Raw genomic sequence first — 22,512 nt, 5'->3', positions numbered from 1 at the left:
AAGGTCACATTTGAGCTTTTGGTGACTGACTGCATAAACTCAGTGAAGACAATCCTTACATTTTGTCTATTTTTTCATTTAGGCTGTTTTTTAGGCTTAGGTTTTCTGCTTAAGTGTAATAATTGATTACTATTGCACTTAAAAAAAATACAGAAACATGATGTATTTCTGAGAAAAAATATCTCATTGGTTGTTAGCTTTTTAAAATAATGTGTTTTATTGGAAAGGCCAGATGAAGCTTTGAAATGGTAGGAGAGAATAGGTAGAGACATTCAGCGGCCAACAGTTACAGCCGGGTAGTAAACGGACAACACCGAGGGGGCAATAACCACATATGCACAACGCCTAAAACCACAATATTAAATCAGTTGGAAATGAATCACACTCTTTTACTTGTGTGGTGGTGCTGGTTGAAGGCTACAGCGATTGGTAAATGGTGAATAGGTAAAACAGGTTGCAGCAAAGATGTGACTTAGAAGTGGTAGTGGACTACACATCACAATCTATAGCTCCACAATTACCCCTATATGAACTAGAGCTAGAAGAAAATATGGCATTACTAGTATGGTATTTCCTGGTAACAGTGTAATTTTAAAATGTTAGTTCAAACACCATATTCAGTACATGTCCGGACTCCCAGCTTAAACTTGCCAGTGTTCATAGACAAAAACATCAGTTGCATGACATTTGCAGCTTGTCCCCTAACAAGCTTTGGACCTTTCTGTCAGCTGAGATATTTGTTTAATTAAGTCCATGGAGAGTTTTGAATATAATGTGTAAATGTTATCACTGTAAGAATTTAAAATAGAACGTAAAATGTGTTCAGTCGTCAAATCAAAGGTTGGTTACATAACAAAACAAAAAAATCTGTCATTATTTATTTTACATTATCTTTGTGTGTTAACTGACAGCATTTTTATATTTTTTGCCCCCTCTTTTTTATATCTTGCAATTTTAAGGGCAATCTGGAAATATGATATTGTTGAATAATTGTGGTGTTATTTCCCACTTTGACTACAAAGGTTGTTGCACCTGTTCCACACTAGCCATCTGTCTTTGTTAGGTTTTGTACATTGGATAGTGTGTAGGTTTTAACAAGATTTGTAGCAGTACACAAGTCATCGGATAGTGTTGATGGACGGCTGACCAAAGCAGCTCATTAAAGAAAGAACAAAGCAGTTTATGTTACTGTGTAGTTACATATAAAACAAAGGAAATTATTATATTTATTTAATATAATGCATGTTTTGATAATGTGTAGATTTAATATAGTATAGGAGAGATAAAGTTATATACATTTTTTGTTGCTGAGTGAGTGTACCATTTTCTTTTCTTTTTTTCTAATAATTTTTCTTGATCTTTTGGCAAAATCATACTTTTTATGCTATACTATGCATTAAGAATGTCACAATATCAAATTCTAGTATTATGATTACCATGTGGGGAAACAACTTTTTTAGACAATTAGACAATCATTAAAGATTGCTGGTACCAGGATCAAACAGTTATTTAATGCTCCATGGAATGAAGCTTTCTGAAATTAAAAAGTATATACATAGTCACATTTAAATGGTCACATTTAAATATAACTTTTCTACCTTCTAGGCACTCAAAGCACTTTACATCATAGAACCAGTCACCCATTCACACACATTGACACACTAGTGTACACAGACACTGTTGTTGTTGCCCAGGGACACAACAACAGTGTCTGTGTACACTGCAGCCATTCATCTGTGGGAGCTGGAATCGCACCGCCAACCTGTGGGCCAGAGGATCTGATCGCTCTTCCAATGATGTTTATGTCAAGAGTAGGATTCAAACTGCCAACTTTCAGATCAGTGGACAAACAAATGAGCTACTGTTGCCTCAATAGCTCAGTATATATATTGGATTTATAGATTGAACTGAAATACATATTCATAATTATAATTTTTTAGTTTTTACAATTATATTATGATCTGAATACCGGTAATCCTAATTATTGATTAACCAAATAATCTTGACATCCCTATTATGCTTAAACAGTTTGTCAAGATATAAATGATAAGACAGTAACACAAGCTGCTAATGGGTAGTTGTCCATCAAAACTTGCTCATAGTTAAATGATGATTAATGAGTTTTAACCATCGTTGAATGAGTTTGAGAGTACATAGTATGTCCAGAGCTTGTGGTGTTTAGTTTCAAGCCGGCGGAAATCGACCTGAGGCTAACAGATGCCAAATCAGTCACACTGCCCAACTTCCTACTTTCCCCACTTTGTGCTTTCACTGCTTACATTTACTTCAATATGTCTACTTCAATTCTGTCTAGACAGGTTTTTGCAGTTATGCAGTTTACTTTTCACAAACTGCATGATCAAACATTGGCATATCTGTTATCTACTTTGAATGGTGAGATGGCAAGAAAGTTAAATGTTTTGCGTAGCTCCAATCAATTCATGTGTTTTATTGTTACTCTCTTATCCCTCCCCAAAGAGTCCATTGTTTTCATGCTATTGCTGGAGGTGGGTGCACTTCCTCAGGCTGGTGCAGGAAAATGCGTGGTCAGATATTGCGATAGGGCCATAAGTCGGCGGCACAACGGGTTCCTCTGGACAAACTCAGACAGCTGGAGCAGAAGCCGCGGGGCCCCATGGATGGACACAGCCCGTCTGTTTGTTCAATGACACTCATTGTTTAAGTCCACTCCAGCTGCTGTGAGCTGTAATATAAGCCACCTCCATCACAGGCTGCCAACGCTCAACTCCAAAGACACAGTGGGAAAATTAGATTAGTCCTCTAACACTTAAACTGATGCGGAGAGTGCATTGTTGTGTAAGACAACTTCCTTTCTGGTGATCTGTTACACTTCCCTCATCTACATAACAAACAGATTGATGTATTTATTTTACAGGTTTTGCGTCATACATATTACCTTTTTGTCATTGGTATAATTATTTCCGCAACTTTAATCTGAGAATAAACCCCTGAATCTGTTTGGTTGTATTCTAATCTAAAGGTTTCAATCCCAATCCAGAAATGTGTTAAAACATGTCTTTTAATGTGTTATATTGTGTAAGTACTGAGCAAATGTAAAAGGACTGTGTAGAAATATCACTTTAAACCATTATTTGGAAGTTTGCAACATTTTAATTTAAATTTTCATTTTTAATCAGATTTTTTCAACCTTTCTAAATTATAAATAATATACACAATATTCACACTTAGCATATTTTCAAAACAACATTCACATTGATAATTTGATAATGTGTCCACCTCTAATCTATACAAATATTTCTTTAAATACTTTACATTTATGTGTCAGAGAATAGTTTGAGTTTGCGTGTGTCTTGTAACCTTTTATACATAAACTAGTGCCTAATGGCTTACAAAACTTTCAGCATGTCATTCAAAGTGTAGCACTGCCAAAAGTCAAAAAGTTGGTGACCACAGTTCAGAAAGTTATCAAAGCTAACATCGAGTCTACTGTTCCAACACTGAGCAGTGTGAGACACATTTCAATGAGCCCTCACATTTTCAGCCATACAATAGAGAATTAACTGCCCCCCAAACTCTTAAACCCGCCTCGCTTGAGCTGATAACATCTTGGATTATTTTGGCGAGACATTCAATTCTGGGTCCGATTATATAACAATCAAAGCCTGTTTGTCTTCTCCAAGAGCACCATGACTGCCATAAATGCCCTGTGTAGTTATTAGTGTAGTGATATAATTTGAACTCATTCTTCTGTGTTGTTTGTGCAGGTCTGAAATTGGGAATGGAGAGAGACGCCTATGTAATGATCGCCGAAAAAGGAGAAAAACTGTACCACATGATGATGACCAAGAGCCGGCACTTAATAAAAGATCGTCGGCGTAAACTAAGCATTGTGCCCAAGTGCTTTATGGGAAAGTGAGTTTTATCCTTTTTTCTTTTCCAGGAATGTGGCTGCCATGCCATTTACATGCTTACAAATCACAGTTACGTAACATTAGCAGGCTCAAAAGACTTGTGTACGCTGTTACCAGGTCTTGGCACTATGCCTAAACTGTTATCCCTGCATCCATCCTTTTGTCTAAAGTGAGGCCCCGTAGCATTGATGGGTTGCACAAGTTGCCTCCTTCACTCGGTTACATCAGAAAAGATATTCCTTGCTCGGCCCCATGGACATATCACTGTGGTGAATGCAAGATGAGCGGATGTGTGTAAAATGGGAACCAACTATAGGAAGCTGAAATAGAAGTAGCAAAGGCTAGCTGGTGATTGATTTACTGATTCTGGTAAAGATATTATACGTGTCTTGACTTATACTTGAATAGTTCATCTTGTTTTCTGACTTCTGCATTAAAAAACTGCAATACCCAATGGAAGCTGACGTCACTGTAAATGCCATCAAAACAAAGATGGCATATGGCATATAGCCTAGGGACAGCGGATTTTTCATTTTTAACAAAATTACCAAGTGATGCTGCCAAATCCTACATGTATCACTGATTAAGAAAATGAAATTGAAGAACGAAGTACAGAGCAGTGGCTGTATGCCGGTGGCAATAAAAACTATTAACTTGTATTTATTTATTTATTTATTTGATAGGGACAATGCACATTAATGAACATCTGTTGTGAACAAATGTAAATATGCCGGATTATAGCTACAGAGCTAATTTACACCCGCAGTCCCTAGGCAGGTAACGAGTACAACAAATACATCACATTAGTACAACATATGAAGAGTTAAAAAGTAAGAAGGGAGGCACATATTTTGGCTAATGATCACATGACTGATTTGATTTCAGCCGTTTGAGTTGAGTTTTAAAAGTGGATAATGTGGAGCACTCTCTTATTTGAAGAGGAATGCCGTTCCAGATCTTACTAGCCTTCACAGAAAGAGTATTTTGTCCAAAGGCAGTTTTTCTATAGGGCACCTCACAGTCTCCTCTGGAGGAGGCCCTGGTCCTCATGCTATGGGAATTAATCAGCAATAGTCTTGAAAATAAGTGATTAAATATTAGTTACTTCAAAAACAACTTTGAGAGAGTAAATGAGAAAGGGAAACAAGTATAAAATGGTTAAAAGCTCTGAAAAGTCAATTTTGCATCATAGGTCTGCTTGAAGATACACAATACAGGTACATATGAATCATATTAGTAGTGGTTTCAGTCATGTAGATATTTGCTTGTAATGTAAATGCAATGGAACAGATAAGCATGCTTTTTACAAGGCGAGGAGTGCTCTCATCTTACTTTAACCATAGATTCTGTATACTAAACAGGCATACAACGTATTTGGAGTGCTCTCCACACACAATGACGTCAGATCTGGGGGAAAAAATTGGCTAGAGATTTCAGATAATGGTCTGGTCTGAGACGTCAATATTCATTCCTGAGATTTAAAGTGCAACTGGATAATAATATACAAAAATCTCAAGTTAAAACACCTTTTGTAACTTGCCACCTGTTTCTTCCTATACACACATAAATCATACCACATCCATATCGTTTACTGTGAGGAAGCACTGCTCTTCTGTTGTCCTCGCTTTATCACCAATCATTTCCTGCCTATTACCTACATTAGCTGTGCATTTGTCTTTTTGATCCAATTAACAGCAGACATTTGAGTGCTTATTGTATTACACCAATATGCTGCCTTTTAAGATAGCTCTCCTCCTGCACATATCAGATTTACTATTGCCAGTAGAATATAGCTAAAAGTATGCATTAGACAGACATTCAAATAAACTATTGTGCAATATATCCAAAAATATGCAGCCCATTCAAGAGAAATAATCCCTCAAAAGCCATTATTTTTCTTCTTGCATGGCTCCAAGTGCTTTTTAATCTCCCGGCGCTCCTTCTTTTGAAAAATACACACAATTACATACTTAGCCCCCACTCTTTCCATTCTTCATGTTCATAATTTTGTACAATCTGTGCCAGAATTAGCTGCCCTCTTACATAACACATCCTCTCTCACTAACCACTCACGTTTTTTTCTGAAGTCGATGCCCATTAGAGCTGTTTGACGTGGGCCCTCACACACACAGGGCTCATGAAGGCATAGCATTTTGATTAGTTTTATTGATCGCAGGTGTCCAATTTGGTGATTCACTTCACACGTGGAGTTAGCATGCGCTCCTGATAGGGCGATCACAATTCTGTAGACCTTAGGATGCTTGCTTGTATTGATCAATAATAATCAATAATTCTGCTTTTATCACTTATAATTTTATGTCTCATATTCTAATCATAATATATCTATTCATCCCCTACCATTATATCAACATTTGTGCCATTTAAATTGACCTAAAATTAGATTTATTTGAAGAAAAAAAACATAAATAATGCATCAGGTTATTCCCACCTGGCACCATGAGACAGTTAAAATGTTCGCTCTAGATGAATTAACAGTAATCAAAAGCAGTCATTCAAAATTGTTAACTTTACTAATGTGTATTTTTTTTTGTAAGTATAAAACCATCCAATCAAATCTGGTGCAGATTGCTAGAGCCATCAGCTTCATCAACATTTCACCTTTTTACCAAACTCCGCACATTACAAAATTATTCCCAGTGGAATCACTGAATTCATCCTCCGCCCAATCCTTGTTCAACTTTCTGTGGTGGGAGTGATTTTACCCACCAGAGGGAAAAGGTCTTTGTAGCATGTAATTTTCTTCTGCAAACATTTGTTCAGCACTGTCAATGAACCAAGCTCACATCCATTGACTTTCTAAAACTGAAGGCTGAATGTAAAGAAAGTGGGCACTTCTGGGCTCTGACTTTTTCCATGTTACTGCGTGTGCTTGGACTCGGGGAACAGCTCTCGGACACGCTGTTGACATGTCACAACATTGCGTAAGGGCCCTGGGAAAAGATATCATGTGCTATGTTTGGATCATGTACCATCTGGGAGCAATCACTCCTACTGGCATATAGCATAACATCTGACACTCTATATTCTGTATACTATCAATGTTGAACTAATACATTGTCAAAACATATCCTTCTGGTGACAAAGTGTCACAGTGGTGTAGTTGCAGGGCTAAGATTTTCATTTGGGGGCACCAGAACATGATTTGGGTGCACCAAAACCCACTGCTTATTTAAACCATCATAATATATTTTCCTTAAATTACTTCAGCAATAAGTGCTAAATGAATAACTTTTACCCATATATACAATTCATATGCTATACTACACACTTACTAAAGGAAATAATATTTCAGTAATGACTAGTTTTGTCTATTGAAAATTGTTTATTTAACATTTAGGAATTTACCTTTTTTAAGTTAAAACAGAATAAGTTAGAAGCCTATAAATTTGATTAATAAAAAGCTGTTAAATAAATACTGGCTTCGCAAACTTGTCAGAGTGAGGGGTCTGTGCTTTTACGGATCTCTATAGTTCACTTTAGTAAGTGCAGAGTGAGACCTCTCATTCTGCTGTGCATTTAGTGCTATGCACCAGAGCGTGACCTGAGCGCATCAGCCTCAACTCCAACCGATTATAGTGGTTTGGGCAGAGGTGAGAGCGAGTGAATTAACACCTTTTTCATTTAATTGTCAATTAAAACAATAATTTAAATGTGTTCTGTATTATTTAATCTGCGTTTATAATGAAGAGAGACTACACAACAGAAGAGATGAGGCTCTGTCAGGTGCATTGCAATTTTGATGAAGCTTCTTTAAACATATACAGTAAGTGTTGTTGTGTTGTCACATTAGTAAAAAAAAACACACACAATTTTATTACTAAGGCAAAGGCTTGATACTTTTTTGTAGACAATAAAATACCATTTTTAATACAAAATAGTAGTTGTTTCTTGTTGCTCTTCTCTTAATATGATCATTATATGTGCCATATAATTGCTCTGATGTAGATAAAGACCATTCTCAACTATTCAGGGAATGTCCAACTTTGTCATAATTATGTGATTTTATTTTTTATTTTTTGTTCAGTATCTTCAAATGAGTATCTTGTTTCAATACTATTTTTAGTATTGGTTAGTGTCTGGCCTTTTAACAGCCCTAAACAGCCACATTAATTGATGCATGAAGCACTAACTAAATACTGCATATGTCTGACTGAACGTTTTGCTGTGTCCTCAGTGAGTTTGTTTCCTGGCTGATCGAAAGTGGAGAGATCAGTAAAGCTGAGGAAGGGGTGAATCTGGGACAGGCCTTGCTGGAAAATGGCATCATCCACCACGGTGAGCAGTCACTTGGGCTTTTGTTAAACTTTTCTCATTGTTTATGTTCTCTCCAGACATCTGCACTTTTTCATCCTGTCTAACATCTATTCTTTGATTCACATTTTCTTGCAGAACTATTGATTTCTGTAAAAAGAATAACAACAAATGGTCCAACATTATCTATTGAAGATATCGTCTTTTCTCAGGGTGTGGCTTTTAAAGTCCACTTTTTGAATTATTTACGAGGCTGAACTGCACACATAGCCCCTAACACCTCTGAATAATGTATGGATACATATGTCCAGCCTACAGCTCAGGGGATTCTTTTTTACACCTGAGGCCATATTGTTTTTAAAACAATAGAAGCTTAAGCTAAGGCACCTATTGTATAGCAGCAATTTGATTTGTAAGAAAGTCACTGGAAGAATCCAGCATGCTGTTTATCCCTAAGTTGTTGTTTACCACTAGAAATCTTTGGGAGATAGTACTGTTTTCTTTATACTGGAGGAGCTGTGCTATGCATTTTTAGCAGGCTGAGGTGTAGCAGTCTGGGCAGTGGATAAACACTAAATCAAAAAGTTAAATTCATCTTTTTTGGTCTCTTAGAGAATGCTATGATATACTTGATTCCAGTATTAGTTTACTGATGATCATGAAATGGACTAACTTTGAGGTCCAGTGTCTTTGAATACGTGGTAATAAAGTGTCAGTACAGTAAAACCTGAGATTTTCCCAGGGCTTTTTCACAGACCACTTCCAAACCACCATCTTTGTCAAATTTGCTCCCACTCAGTCTTCATATTGCTTAAAGCCTTTGGAAAAACCCCATGAAATCCACGATCAGACAAGCCCACAACCACAGAGAACATGTCATGCTGTTCTCCGCGAGGCAGTGGGCAGGCTATCGACCACAGCCCCCTTAGGAAGTGTGTTCAGCTGTGAACAGTCAGGTAAAGTGACAACATGGTAAACCGAAGCTGTCCATCCACCACTCAAGAGACCACTGCTTTGAGAGGGTCTTTCATTTAAACACATACATCAAATACTTACTACTGTATCTGTCAACTGCCTGAACCAATGATTTGCGTATGAATTATGGTTCACAAGATCTGATGTTTTTTGGGTGCGACATGTAGCTCAATAGTGGATTTGGCAGTGCATTCCTCCAGTTTTACAAGGACATTTTAAGTCTAGACGGAGCATACCCGCCACTTGTTTGAGTCTGTGCCAGCTTGTTGTGGGGGAACCACTCTGCTTGTTTGGCACCATCTATTATCCATGTGTTTACCTTCAGTCCAATTCATGACAGTTATATTACTTTTGATTTCAAGCTTGCAAGACCTATATTTATTGTACTGGAATTGCTGTTCCAAGGCTTGCTTTTTAATTAAAGTTTTCCTTGCCCCAGGTTTGATTTTTTTCCCTCTTTTTGTCCCCAAACATAAACAAAACAATAGATAAAACTGCTTTAGGAAACTAGCCACTGCAAAACAATAAATGGCAAGTTTAGTGTTTTGGGCTCAAGAGATTTTTTCTTTCTGACAATCTCTAAACAACATTTTGCACTAAAGTTTTTTTTTTTTTTATTTTAGTTTCAGACAAACACCAATTTAAGAATGAGCAGGTGCTGTACCGGTTCCGCTATGATGATGGCACTTACAAGGCTCGCAGTGAGATGGAGGACATCATGTCTAAGGTAACCAAAAGTACTGGAGGCTCTGTACAGCACTGATTTAAAAAATGGGTTAAGTTTTTGGTCATAAACTGTCAAAAATCTGTAGTATTAATCAGATTTTACATCTGACAGGAAGAGCTACATATTAGTATAAAATAATGTATAGCTGCATGATTTTGGAAAAGTATTGCAATAGATGTTTAAAAAGTAGGCTTCTGAAATATGAACTGATCCAAGACAATACAATATAAATAATTGCAGGCTGTGCGATTTGATCATTGCACCAACTCAAACTCTCACTTTAAGCCATACCTTTAACATTATTTGACTTAGAAAATATAATAACAGATAATATAGGGCAAGTTCAAGTTTATTTTATGGTAAGTAAGTTATCAGGCAATCAATCACTAAACTAATTGTTCACAGAATTAAAATGTAATAAGCTTATGTTACCTACAAATTACACTTTGAATTATATGGTATAAGTATTGCATCTTGGTTATCTAAACATAATAATTTTACTACAGCATGGCAAGAAGATAATCTTTTAAACTTATTTTGTCCTAGTTGTCAGTATTGTTCCTCAGGCTCCTCCTGAATGAGTTTATGGGTTCCAAATTTCTTTCTTAAAAGCATAGCTGAAGGATAACTGGTTTTACTATCGCTGAAATGTTATGTCCTGGGGCCATGCTTGTTCTTGTTTACCTAAGGTGTGTGCGCTCTGACTCATTGGCTCCACTCCTTCTCCTCTTCCCTCTCGTTTTCTCTCGATTTTAGGGCGTTAGACTGTTCTGCCGCCTGCACAGCCTCCACACGCCTGTCATCAAGTGAGTACCTGCCCTGTCCTTTCCCCGCTATGCTAATGAGGTCTGTATCCAGGTGCACCATACATATTCATCAAGGGATCACATTGGGCTCACGTCATGTACGGTTGAATTATACACACTACCCTTGAAGCGCTTTTCTTTCCAGGTTGGACACAGAGCCAAACATTAGTTGATCCTGGTTGATTTGTGTTTGCTTCTCTTCATGTCGTAAATGCCACGTTTTATGACTTCTTCAGTGATTAGTAAGAAGGAGTACAATGTGGGATACAAGTGGCAACAAGATATGTACTGTATGACAAATAAAAGAAACCTAATGACACAGTAGGCAGAATGTGTATTTTTCTGCTTGTAAATCATCCAGGCCTTAAAAAGACAAGGTAGGAATTACATGCACTTTGCTTTGTAATCAAAAGAAAACTATTTAGCTATAATCTAGTGCCGAGCATCCCATTCTTTTGTGAGCTGTACATTGTTCCTTGTTCCTTAAACTTTTCCTTGTGTTGCCAAATCTAATCCAGTATCTTGCAAATAAGTTAAGACAATGTAAAAAGCTAAATTGAACTATAGCTTCTTGTAGCCTCTTTGTACAAGTTTTACAAAATCTCTTTATATGTTAATGTAAACTCAAGTCAACCCACAGGCATTTTAATTTTGCATATTCTTCACACAACAATCTCCTTTACTTGTCTATCTTCCCATCTATCTGTCAGGACTGCCACTGGTGTAAACAAAGGACTACTGGACCAAGAACAAATCTTATTAACATACAAAAGCACTCGCTCAGCCTGCACCATCGCATTATGTAACAAACCCATCACTGAACTGCCATCGTAGAGTGCTACCATTAATTATGTTTGAGTGATGGATCTGTGACATTTCTCAAACCATAACTAGCAAATGAAGCTTGTATTTATTAGATTTCAGATATAAAAACATGAAAATAAAATGAGGCTGTCTTGAGTATGACTTCTATGGAAAACATGCACATCTAATGAGTATATTCTTTATAGGGACAGAGATCACCATTTGAAAACATTCAAGTCTGTTGTGCCTGCAACTAAACTGGTAGACTGGTTACTCTCACAGGTAAGTGTACTGATAAATGAAAAATAATTACCAAATTAGCATATTGCTGTTTTGTTCCTCCTGGGCAAATCCTTGGGTCTGTCCTTGGGTTATGATATAAAATTATGCAAAATGAAGACTGTTGGTGATGGTGTAAGCTTGTCAATGAGATGCTATTGCTTTGCCTGGAATGTTCTACAGTATGGCATTAAGCTTATATTACACCCATGTAGACAAGCAGGTGACACCATGAAACAAAACTTAGATTAGTGATGAGCCGACCCCACTCACAGTAAGAATGCATGTTTTTGAAGATATTATTGCAATTAAAACTGAATAAATGCAAGTTATGTACATTTATTGTCATTCTGTGGACCATTCCAACCAAAGCAATATTACCCCCACTGAAACAAGCAGATTTTGTGAAACATCTAATAATGCCACCAATTTCTATTTGTAAACCACACAACAAAATGGTTCCAAAATTGACCATAATTTATAATTTTTCCATCCCCTTATTGCAGCCATCACCAGCTCCTTTTGTCAAATGAAATCTAAGTAGAGGTGATAGAAGGCTGTAATTCTATTTTCTAGTCTAGGGCTGGGCTACTGTGTCTCTAAAGGTGTAAACAGCATTGTGAGTGACCTCTTGTGTGCGTCATTGATTGTGTTTCCCAGGGAGACTGCTCGACCCGAGAGGACGCCGTGACGCTTGGAGTGGGGCTCTGCAACAATGGCTTCATGCACCATGGTCAGTCACCTCCCGTCTCACAAACTCATTTTCAAAATTCAGTTTGGGTCATCTTCCCAAACTGAATTTTGAGAGTACGTTGTCTGAAACATATCAGTATTGTCTGGCAGGGTTACTTGGTTTTGGAAAAAAATCTAAATCACAATTACTGGGTCATAATTGAAATCACAATCATTAGAAACAATCATTTATCTGTTGTCATACATTAACATTTATGTGTGACCTTTTGGTATTTAAGATGGGCCCATAAAATTCAAAATATAACTGAATGATATTTTTGTGACTGATTAGAACAAAAATTATTATCATCATTAAAATCTAACATAACCCTACAATCTATAAAAATGTGATAAGAGCGTGAATTACTACGGTACAAAGTACACTTCACTAGCCATATTTGAGCAAATATGCTTACTAAATTACCCAAGCACTCTACACTTTTTGTCCTTGTCCGCACCCATAAAAATAATATTAGCTTTACCACTTTCATTGCATCATAGTCTTAAAAGGGACCTGTAGCACTCTTAGCTTTACCCACAGTAGCCTCTCTGACCACATTGTTCCTGCCCATCCTGGACAGTATAAACAGCATTAGCAGTGTACCCTAACCAGAGATGTTTGGCGTAACTACATGACCGTCTGGGTCACTCCACTCAGCTGTGACCGCTGGACAGGGCTAAAAACGATGACAGATTTAGAGAAAAAGAAAAATATTGTTGTTGTATAGACTCAAGATGACAGGCCATGACAGGCTACAAGAATGTAACTACATGTTGGTTAAAGAGGGATTTCCTGGAGTTGTTTTTTGCAGTTAAGTGCTTTTCTCTTTCACTGTCTGTTTCTTAGTAATATATTTAAATGCCTACATGTCTTAACACACACGTCTACATCCAGAATGTCCTCCCAGTGCCATCTGTTCCATTGTCACCTGTTTCCTCAGGTCATGGCCTCTGCCCGGTCCTCCCATCTGCACCTCTCACCTTTAGCTTTGGTCTCTCCTTATTCCTGATTCAGCACATCTGCGCTCTCTGTTATTTTATGTCTTTGACTCGTGTTTGACCTGCATATATTTCATATTTTAGATGTTTTTTAGTCTCTTCTGTTCAATTAATCAAATTGGAATCAGGATCAAGATTCAGTTTTGTCTAATTGCCAATGATCATCTTGGGTCTTTTTTATGGAGAGGTCAACACTGATCCTCTGTCAGTAAAAGCATGTGGGCTAAAGGCCTATGTTTTGTGCTAAATTACACTGATTTAAAGGTCCTCTGTTTTAGCTTTAATTCATGTTCTAAAGTAGTCTTTTCTTTTAAAAAATGTAATAAAAATGGTATTGTGTTGGGTTCCATGTATGTTATGATGTTTCCTCATCAAACATATACCCGTTGTGTTTTGTTTCATTCATACATGTTTGAGTAATCTCTTTTTATTAGTCTACATCTCCAAATCTCAAAATGCTCTGTTCCACCTCTACAGCTACCTTTTCGCTTTTGTTCAGTAGAGATAGGCAATTTCAGAAATTATCCAAGTGATTCTAGTGTGAAGTTTCCTGTATTACAACATGTATGGAGGGTTTGTGTGTTGAACATGTGTCAATGAAACAAAACAAAACTCCCAGGTATGTTTTGGATGAGGAAACAACATCATAATAGAGATGGAATTCAATACAATACAATTTTTATTTTGTTTTTGAAAAGAAAAGATCAAATAGAATTGAAAATTGAAAGCAATTAAAATTAGGAATATTATCCAGTCTTTGTTCTAGGGCTGTAATGTCTGAGAAGTATTCAGAAAAAGCACAGTATTGCAAATAGTTCTGTTGTCACAGGATATTGTCTAATGATTGACTACCATGAAGTACCTACCGCATACATGCTGTAAACATGGCAGTGATTTCCCAACTCTTGTGACTAAGACGTTTGATCTCATTGCACTGATATTAAGTGTGTGATTCATGGTATTTCTTTGAGTGATAACTTGATATTGTAGCTTCCGGTTCAAGTGCTTCTTGTGGTAGAATCTGAGTTGTTGGAGATTGCTGTGTGGGTGTGGTGTGTGTAACCAGTTTGTGAAGGCTTTTGTGTATCGGACCAAGACGGATGCTTTCCACATCTCACAACAGCTGGGTACCTCTGTGCTAGGTCTTGGCATGCTTGTACTGTCATTGACTGTAGAATCAGAGAAGAGTGTGTTTTCTGTGGAACAAATGCAATATATGTGTAAACCTGGTATTCTTTGTGAACAAACTCAAGCAAGATATTTCATTGAGGCAGTAAACACACATGTCTGACAGACCCTTTTCATCTACTCTAAATCCAATACATTTTATGCTAGTTTATTGCTGTACTAAAGGTGCATTGCATAACTTTTCTGGTGGAGTGTCTGTAAGCAGATGGTGCTCTCAGGCCAATTTACAAGTTAGGTCAGTGGAAAGGCAACCCTCTTATAGTAAAAATGCATGTTTACCAAGGTATATTTGACCAATAAAATAGCCTGTTATGAAGTGAATCCTAATGCAATTAGAAGATAATATTGAATAAATATTCCTCTTTTAAAATAGTAGAATGGATCCTAGTGGCTGTTTCTGAGCTCCTCTGCCACTCTCACCTGAGAATGGCCCCATGTGTTGTGTGTCCATCCAAACAATGGGACTTCCAGTCTGAGGAAACACAACGAAGTATTTCTCCAAACCCCAGAGAGAGTCTAGTCACAGCCTGCTTTTTACTACAATCCAGATGTGCTTTGGCTCCAGATGTCCCTTACAGCATCACATAATAAGCTAATTAACCGCTAGCTTGTTTGTCTGAAGATGGTTCTGGTTTAAGTGGCATTTGTTGTGCTGCACACTGGTTCATAAATCACCGCTCTCTGTTTTTGAAATTAAAATAATGTTAAGATATTTAAATTAGGGTGCTTTTCTCTTAACAGAATGATTTGTTTCGATGCCCTTTTTATATATATGACTGATGTTGAGCTTGTCAGATGGAATTCACTATCTGTGTACTGATAAATCTAATGTATTGGCCTGAATTAAAGCTAATTGTATAGTTTCTGATGTCACTTAAAAAAATTGTCTTTCAGTGTTGGAAAAGAGTGAGTTCAAAGATGACTCCCAGTTTTTCCGCTTCTATGCTGATGAAGAGACAGAGGGAACCAGCGCTAAGAGCAAACAACTGCAGCGTAATGACTTCAAACTCATCGAGAACATCCTGGTCAAGTCTCTGGTGGTAAGTTCTCTTCTCTAGTACCATCTTTCTTCCTGATCCTCTAGGCTTAATGTAATTAAAATCTCTATACAAAGATTTACATCCCAGTTTACTCATGGGGGCCTGGACTGCGTTAGTGGCACCTTTTGAATATGCTGGGATCATTATGCATTTTAATGAGATTTGTCCTGTGAATATAATGAAGAGGGGTAATTTTGTAGCTTGGCACAGTCAGACTCTTCTCCATAACAGTGTGGAGTCTGGTAGTGGCTCATATCAATTTAATTTCTCTTATCTCCAAGCGTAATACTTACCCACTTATTTGAAACAGATTTCACAGCAGAACCAAACAAGCTCAACATTGCCACCATATTGTGTTTGTTTTTTTCATTAGCGCCATAGTCAGAGTTGGGTAGAATTCAGTTACATTTACTTGAGTAACTTTTTAAAGAAGTTGTTCTTTTGAGAGTACTTTTCTAGCAGCATACTTTTACTCCTGCTTGAGTAATATTTTTTATGGAAGTGACAGTACTCTTAAAAGTTTTGTTTAATACTTCCCACTGTCTATAAGTGACAAAAGCTTTAGTAAAGGATTTGAACATTTGTGTTTCTTGCATTACTCCTTCAGATATGATTTTGTGTGTTTTTTGGGTTTGTTTTTTTTTGTCTTTTGAGTCTCTCCTTTGAAAATACCAGATTTTGTGCATTCATATTTTGTCCTTCCAATTACACTAACTTCAAATTATGAATAAGTTAGTTTAGTAATTTTTTGGACCACTACTTTTTGCTTCTAATATATAATATTTTGAAGCAATGTTATTCTTACTTCAGTATAATTTTTGGCTACTCTACCCACCTCTGACCATAGATAATAAATGAAAGCATACAGTTATTACTGTTACTCTTCCTCTCTCCCCAGTAGTTTTACAAGGAAACAAGCCTTTGCATGTAAATTATGTTTGTTGTGTGGCTGATTTTAGGATAATTAGGGTACCATTGCCCAGCCTGCTGTCAAACTCTGGTTGTGAAAAAAGAAAACATGAAAGGCCTGTGACCTTTTATTAGACTAAAAATGTGTAATTTGGCAACACATTTGTCATAGAAATTGAAGTTGCTTAATTTTCAGGACTCACTCTAATTCGTATTCAAATTTAAATTGTCCAGTACTGCTATCTTCTGCAGACTGTTATCTGTAGAGCACATAAGACTTTCTCTTCCTGATTAGCAGCTGATCTAACACACGATTACAGATACTTTTGAAGCCAATGGTGTGGGAATTCTTTATTTACAGAAGCTATCTCCCCTGATACAATAACAAGAGAGATCTGCATCTTATCTGCGGCATGCAGCAGGAAGATGGCCCTAGCTGCTCCGCTAATGGAAGTTGGCTAATGCGTTTGGTGATGACAGCATTAACCATCAGGCCCAGTGGGGAATACAAAAAGAGTTGCTCTAAAAAGCACCTGTCTGACATGAGATGAAATGCTAAATTACAAATGAGCAGCATTAAGTCTTGTCTAAACTTAGCTGTGATCATATAGGACCACCCAGATTGGCTGTTCAATGTGTATGTTGTTTTGTGAATTTACAGTTGAGTAATGAGCCTCACTAGTTAGCGGTCTTTTATTCTGAAAGACATCTGAGGACATGGGATAGAGACAAGACAAAATGTAATAACAAAATCAAAATTCTAGTATAAGGCCTCAACTGTTCATGAATCACTTTATATTTGTAACCAATTGTTTTCATCCTACAATGACATTGCACTCTGTGTATAACTGATGGTGATTGTGGCGTTTTCTTGTCTAGATTCACCCAGAGGAAGAGGACTATGGCTTTGAGATTGAGGAGAAAAACAAGGCTATTGTGGTGAAGTCTGTCACCAGAGGCTCCCACGCTGAGGTAATGGTCACTCTGTTTCCCTCTGGCTCAGGGCGCCTGTGCTGGAAGGTAATGGCTGTCTCCTCTCAGGGCAACTGCTGTCAGTCTTTCTTCTACAAGTGTCATGAGACCTGCCTTTCACTTATTTCAGTGAACGGTCTTTTTTATGTTTTTTTCTCGACTTTGAACAGTAATGTAGAAACCATAATAAAACATTATAACAAGGACATACAGTAAATGTCTACACCCTTCACGGATTTTAACAATGAACATTGGTCCACCAAATCAAATCAAACATTACACAAGACAATACATTATATAAAATGTACTATAACATAGGCCACAGTATTATTTATTTATATTTATTGCTTGAAACAGAAACTTTAATTTTAACTTGGTTAGTTTAATTCTATTTAATTTCTGCTTATTGCTGTTTTAGTGTATATATGATTATCTGTACATATGATGCACCTGTTTTTCATAGGAGATACAGTGTGACTGTAAATTGTACCACACCGGGCTGCTGTAGCCCTGTTCTCCCTATACCAGTTAGTGGTGATCGAGCCTTGTGCCAGCTCCCAGGCTGAGCCTCAGCTGTGTTCCCATGGGGCTCTGAAAAGGGATAAATCACTAACACACAAAACAGAGCTCTGGAACTGTATCAGGCTTATGCAAAGTCACATGTTACAGACATTTATGCTCTATGATTGCACATATATTCATCCACATCTGTTATTACCACTGCTCCTCCCAGTCATTTCTCTATCTCTCCTGGGCTTGTACCCAAAGAACCCAGTAAAGCACAGCCACCCCTCCGGATCTGTGCCCAGGACACTGGGCTCACACAGGGAGCACACAGAAGCAGCATTCTTTCTACAACGTGACTGGAGATGTGTGAGGTGACTGGTGGTATTCATGTGCAGAGCTGCAATGCTTAGGTCTGCCGTTTTACAGGGTTTCAAACAGAACAGGTTGCAATGTTATTACACAGTGAAACAATGCAGTTGTAAGAGAAGTTATAATGTCCTTACAGTGCAATGTGGCTTTTCAATTGCCTTTCATGAAAAGTTTTCAAGTGTCTTGTGTAAAGATGCACCAGCTACCTATCATAAGAAAATGGTTTGTTTTCACCAAACCCATATGGAATGAGAAATGTAAAATACATAAGAATATGAAAATAATATAATAACATTCTTGTGAGTTGAAGCGTGTTATTTACTGTTCTTAGCTAAAGCATCAGCTCAAGACAGCAGGCATCTTCACATTTACCAGGGTGTTTATTGTGTGTAAAATGAATGTCATGTGATCATTTTATACCTATCACTTAATGTAGGAATATAATAAACCGTGATTGAGGTTCAGTCAGTCATCTTGAGTACAAAATACACTTCAGTGCATTACTGTCTTTCAAATTCCTCCAGCAAAGGCAGAAGTTAAGATTATCTATCATGATTGTGTCTAGTGGTACCTTTCGATTGAATTGGTTTTAAGGTGTCAGTATGATGTAACATTCTTATATATAAGAATGCCTATAAAGTTGATCATAGGTATACTTGAGCTGTTTTGTACAATGTATCTAATGGTGTGTTTTAGTATATTCAGTGATCACCTAATCAGGTCCATCTGTGTGTCTGTCTGTGCAGATGGCTGGTCTACAGGTGGGCCGAAAGATCTACACTATCAACGAAGACCTGCTGTTCCTCAGGCCGTTCTCTGAGGTGGAAACTATGATCAGCCAGTCCTTCTGTATACGGAGGTCTCTTAGACTACTGGTTGCTACCAAAGCCAAGGAGTAAGATGCTACACAAAAAGACAAAGATTTGGATGCAAAATACACATGGTTCAATATACATGCAAATTCTTTTGCAGGATTGTGAAGATTCCTGACAATCCAGACAGTCTCTCATTTCGGCTGTCTGGCTCTGCTCCTCCTCATGTGCATGCTGTCCGAAAAGGTTAGAAAATTGTGTTTTTAAACTAAAAAAGATGAGTAATATTAAGGTAAATTCCTATGCAGAACTAGCCACCTTTCAAATCCTTAGAACCATTAATGAGCAGTTAAGCTGTTGTAAAAGATTGCTTGCATAAGATCCACTTTACCTTACTTAACAGTCAGCAGTCTTCTTATTATGCTCCACAATATGACAAGGAGATATTATTCAGAGGAAAAGTTGACGTAACTCTAGCTGTAAACCACCTGTTCTTTTCTGTTTTAAGCAGACTTCCATTAGTCTTATGGCCACCTGTCAGACACACCAGTCAGAGTTCAAACCACTACTATGTAATAAAGCACAACATTTCTTATTATACTTAGACATAAAAAAAAAAGAAAATTTGGTTCATGATGAATTAAAGAAGGAATACTTGAATATAACTACATTCTAATCTTAGTTTTTTATTAATTCTTAAAATAAACTTCAATCCCTTGTGTTTCACTCATGTTGTGCAGCTTGGGTAACACTTTGGCTTAAAGTGATGCCAGAATTTGTATTTTTAGACAGGGATGGAAAATGCTGAAGGTGTTGATTGAACTTCCAGTCTGCATTGCAATGACAGTAATAGCTAGGGAGAGCATGCTGGGACATTAAACCTCTTTAATTAACTCAAGAGCAGTAATTATTGTTTTATTCCCAGTACATGGGCATATATTCAAATATAATTTCATAATACTTGATTTATGGAAAGGTGTACAATCTGTCATAAGCAGGAGGATTTCTGTTTCTGTAGTTCATAAGCATTTATGATGATTGAAAGGGCTGTCCACAGTTGTTGAAACTTGTCATTTGAATTCTTGCCATTGACCTGTGACCCTGTTTTGACACACTGCAGGATGGGAGGCGGCAGGGGCGGGACTACAACCAGGCCAGGTCATCCTCAAGGTCAACGGCAACAACGTAAACCTCAGCGACTGCCAGGAGGTCCTGGAGCACTTCAGTGCACACCACACACACCAGGACCATCTGCAAGTGGTAAGAGTACAGATACAAGCATTTACCCAAAAGTAAAAATGAACATTAATTAATTAACCTTTATTTCATATTACAAATTCTGCACAAATGAATAGACTGTGTATAAAAAGAGATACTTTTGGGTTTGGGAAGTAGCTTGTCTCAGATCTCAGAATTTGACATCTAGTGAAGTAAATAGATTTATCGAAGCATTGCACATTCAAAATATTTGTTTTGACCTCTTTCATGCAAATATGTCAAAGTATATTTGTGTTCAGAACTGACCCTTTTAGTTCTGTGTAAAACCATATTTCTGATGGTGTTTATCTACAGGCAAACTGCCTCAGATCCTGTGTTCGTTTTTTTTCTTTTATTTTTTTTCTCTTCCTATTCCTTGCCTTTTCCTGTCTTATAGACACACTGGACATTTTCATTATGGATGATGTAGAATGACTGACAGCATAATTTGTGTGTCCTAGGGCAAGTGGGTTTACAGAGCCTTTGAGGACATGGAGAAGCGACGAGACTCGGAGCAGAAGGAGGAGGGTGTGTTAAGGACATATCCTATAGAAAATGGCTCTGACCATGATGAAGAGAATGGCACCAATGGAACAGGTGACAGTGTTTAATATTTTGTGTTTTTAACTGTGAAAACATAATAAAAGCTTATGTATTTGGCTCTGTGTTATTCAGACTACCAACTCAGCAGACTTTCCTTGTCTGAAGACCTCCCATCAGTCAGTTTAACTGTTGACAATGTCCATTTGGAGCATGGAGTCGTGTATGAGTATGTCAGCACGGCCGGCATTAAGTGCAATGTCTTGGAGAAGATAGTAGCACCAAAAGGCTGTTTTAGCCTCACTGCAAAGGTAACGTGAAGTGATACGTGTTCTGTGTGACAACCCTTGCAAGCTAAAATATTTAAGTAGTGTGAATTGTATTTGTTTTGTTGGCAACAATTCTTTCTAACCCCTGTTTTTCAAATTAACAAATAATCACTGGTTTGAAATCTGGGTAGCAACATGTTTCTATCAGCACTCTCAGCTTAAACTGTGGTATGTCATGTTAATTGTTTAAGTTGATATTAAAGGGAGATTTAATAACAGGGCACTGATTTAGTAGTTAGAATTGAAATTCAAACATTTTGTACCCTGAGGTAATTTTTTTCATGTACGAAGCTGCAGTTGTGTGTCTCTTCTTTTATTGTGGTAATAATCTCTCCTGGTTTGTGCTTCATGTTTCTACAGATCCTCGAGGCGTTCTGTAATGACGACAGCCTCTTTGTGCATAACTGCAGTCAGCTCATCTCCCAGAGCGACCGAGTGGTTACCATGCCTCAGTTCGAGTTCAGACAGATTTGTGACACCAAGCTGGAAAGTATCCGGCGGCGAATCAGTAATTATCAGCAGGTATTTTGAACCTTCTTTTTAAAAATACATTATGAACATGTATATTCTTTGACTAAAATATTGATTAATGTTTGCTGTCACTGTGAAGGACCCTTTACATAACTTGCAGTGATTCCTCCTCTAAAGGCTAATAAATGCACATGTATTCACTCACATTTCACAGGTTAAAGGTGTAAGTGGACCATTTCAACGGTGCAGATTTTTTTTTTATTATATGCTCACTTGTCTTCTCAACGCGAACCTCTGCTGTTAGAACATGACTTGATATTTTGTACACTTAATAATCAACATGAATGATGTTTTTTCCTTTTGTACATTCTCTTGTCAGTTTGCTCTGGAGCTCGGAAACAAGGTGTGGCCGTCCTTCAGACAGGCTGGAGTACGTCCGCACAGTCTGGGCTGCATGGACTTTGTACCCACCAACTGCCATGTAAACCTAATGCAGGTGTCCTACCCAAAGAGCGCAACGTCGGCTGGCAGAACATTCAGCATCCGATTTGGCCGCAAGAACTCCATCTTTGGGTTGGATCCTGATCAAGGTAAACTGAAATATATGGTATAAAACATGGAATTGTAGTTT

The 22,512-nt window shown here is 37.5% G+C and overlaps 1 protein-coding gene across 2 annotated transcripts in view; it reads left to right on the top strand.

The window, feature by feature from the left end:
- Positions 1–22,512, top strand: part of prex1 (phosphatidylinositol-3,4,5-trisphosphate-dependent Rac exchange factor 1) — a 72,028-nt gene that overhangs the window by 33,144 nt on the left and 16,372 nt on the right. For both annotated transcript variants that reach the window (XM_055223033.1, XM_033970321.2), the window contains exons 10-24: positions 3,747–3,894; positions 8,089–8,189; positions 9,764–9,867; positions 10,624–10,673; positions 11,684–11,759; positions 12,417–12,489; positions 15,570–15,715; positions 17,504–17,596; positions 19,219–19,367; positions 19,445–19,530; positions 20,405–20,544; positions 21,003–21,138; positions 21,217–21,392; positions 21,771–21,932; positions 22,261–22,471. In XM_055223033.1, the coding sequence (XP_055079008.1) occupies positions 3,747–3,894; positions 8,089–8,189; positions 9,764–9,867; positions 10,624–10,673; positions 11,684–11,759; positions 12,417–12,489; positions 15,570–15,715; positions 17,504–17,596; positions 19,219–19,367; positions 19,445–19,530; positions 20,405–20,544; positions 21,003–21,138; positions 21,217–21,392; positions 21,771–21,932; positions 22,261–22,471 (1,851 nt within the window). The remainder of the gene's footprint in view (positions 1–3,746; positions 3,895–8,088; positions 8,190–9,763; positions 9,868–10,623; positions 10,674–11,683; positions 11,760–12,416; positions 12,490–15,569; positions 15,716–17,503; positions 17,597–19,218; positions 19,368–19,444; positions 19,531–20,404; positions 20,545–21,002; positions 21,139–21,216; positions 21,393–21,770; positions 21,933–22,260; positions 22,472–22,512) is intronic.

The sequence above is a fragment of the Periophthalmus magnuspinnatus genome, chromosome 7 (assembly GCF_009829125.3).
Source record: "Periophthalmus magnuspinnatus isolate fPerMag1 chromosome 7, fPerMag1.2.pri, whole genome shotgun sequence".
NCBI classification, from domain to species: domain Eukaryota; kingdom Metazoa; phylum Chordata; class Actinopteri; order Gobiiformes; family Gobiidae; genus Periophthalmus; species Periophthalmus magnuspinnatus.
This window is presented reverse-complemented; position numbering and strand designations above follow the sequence as displayed.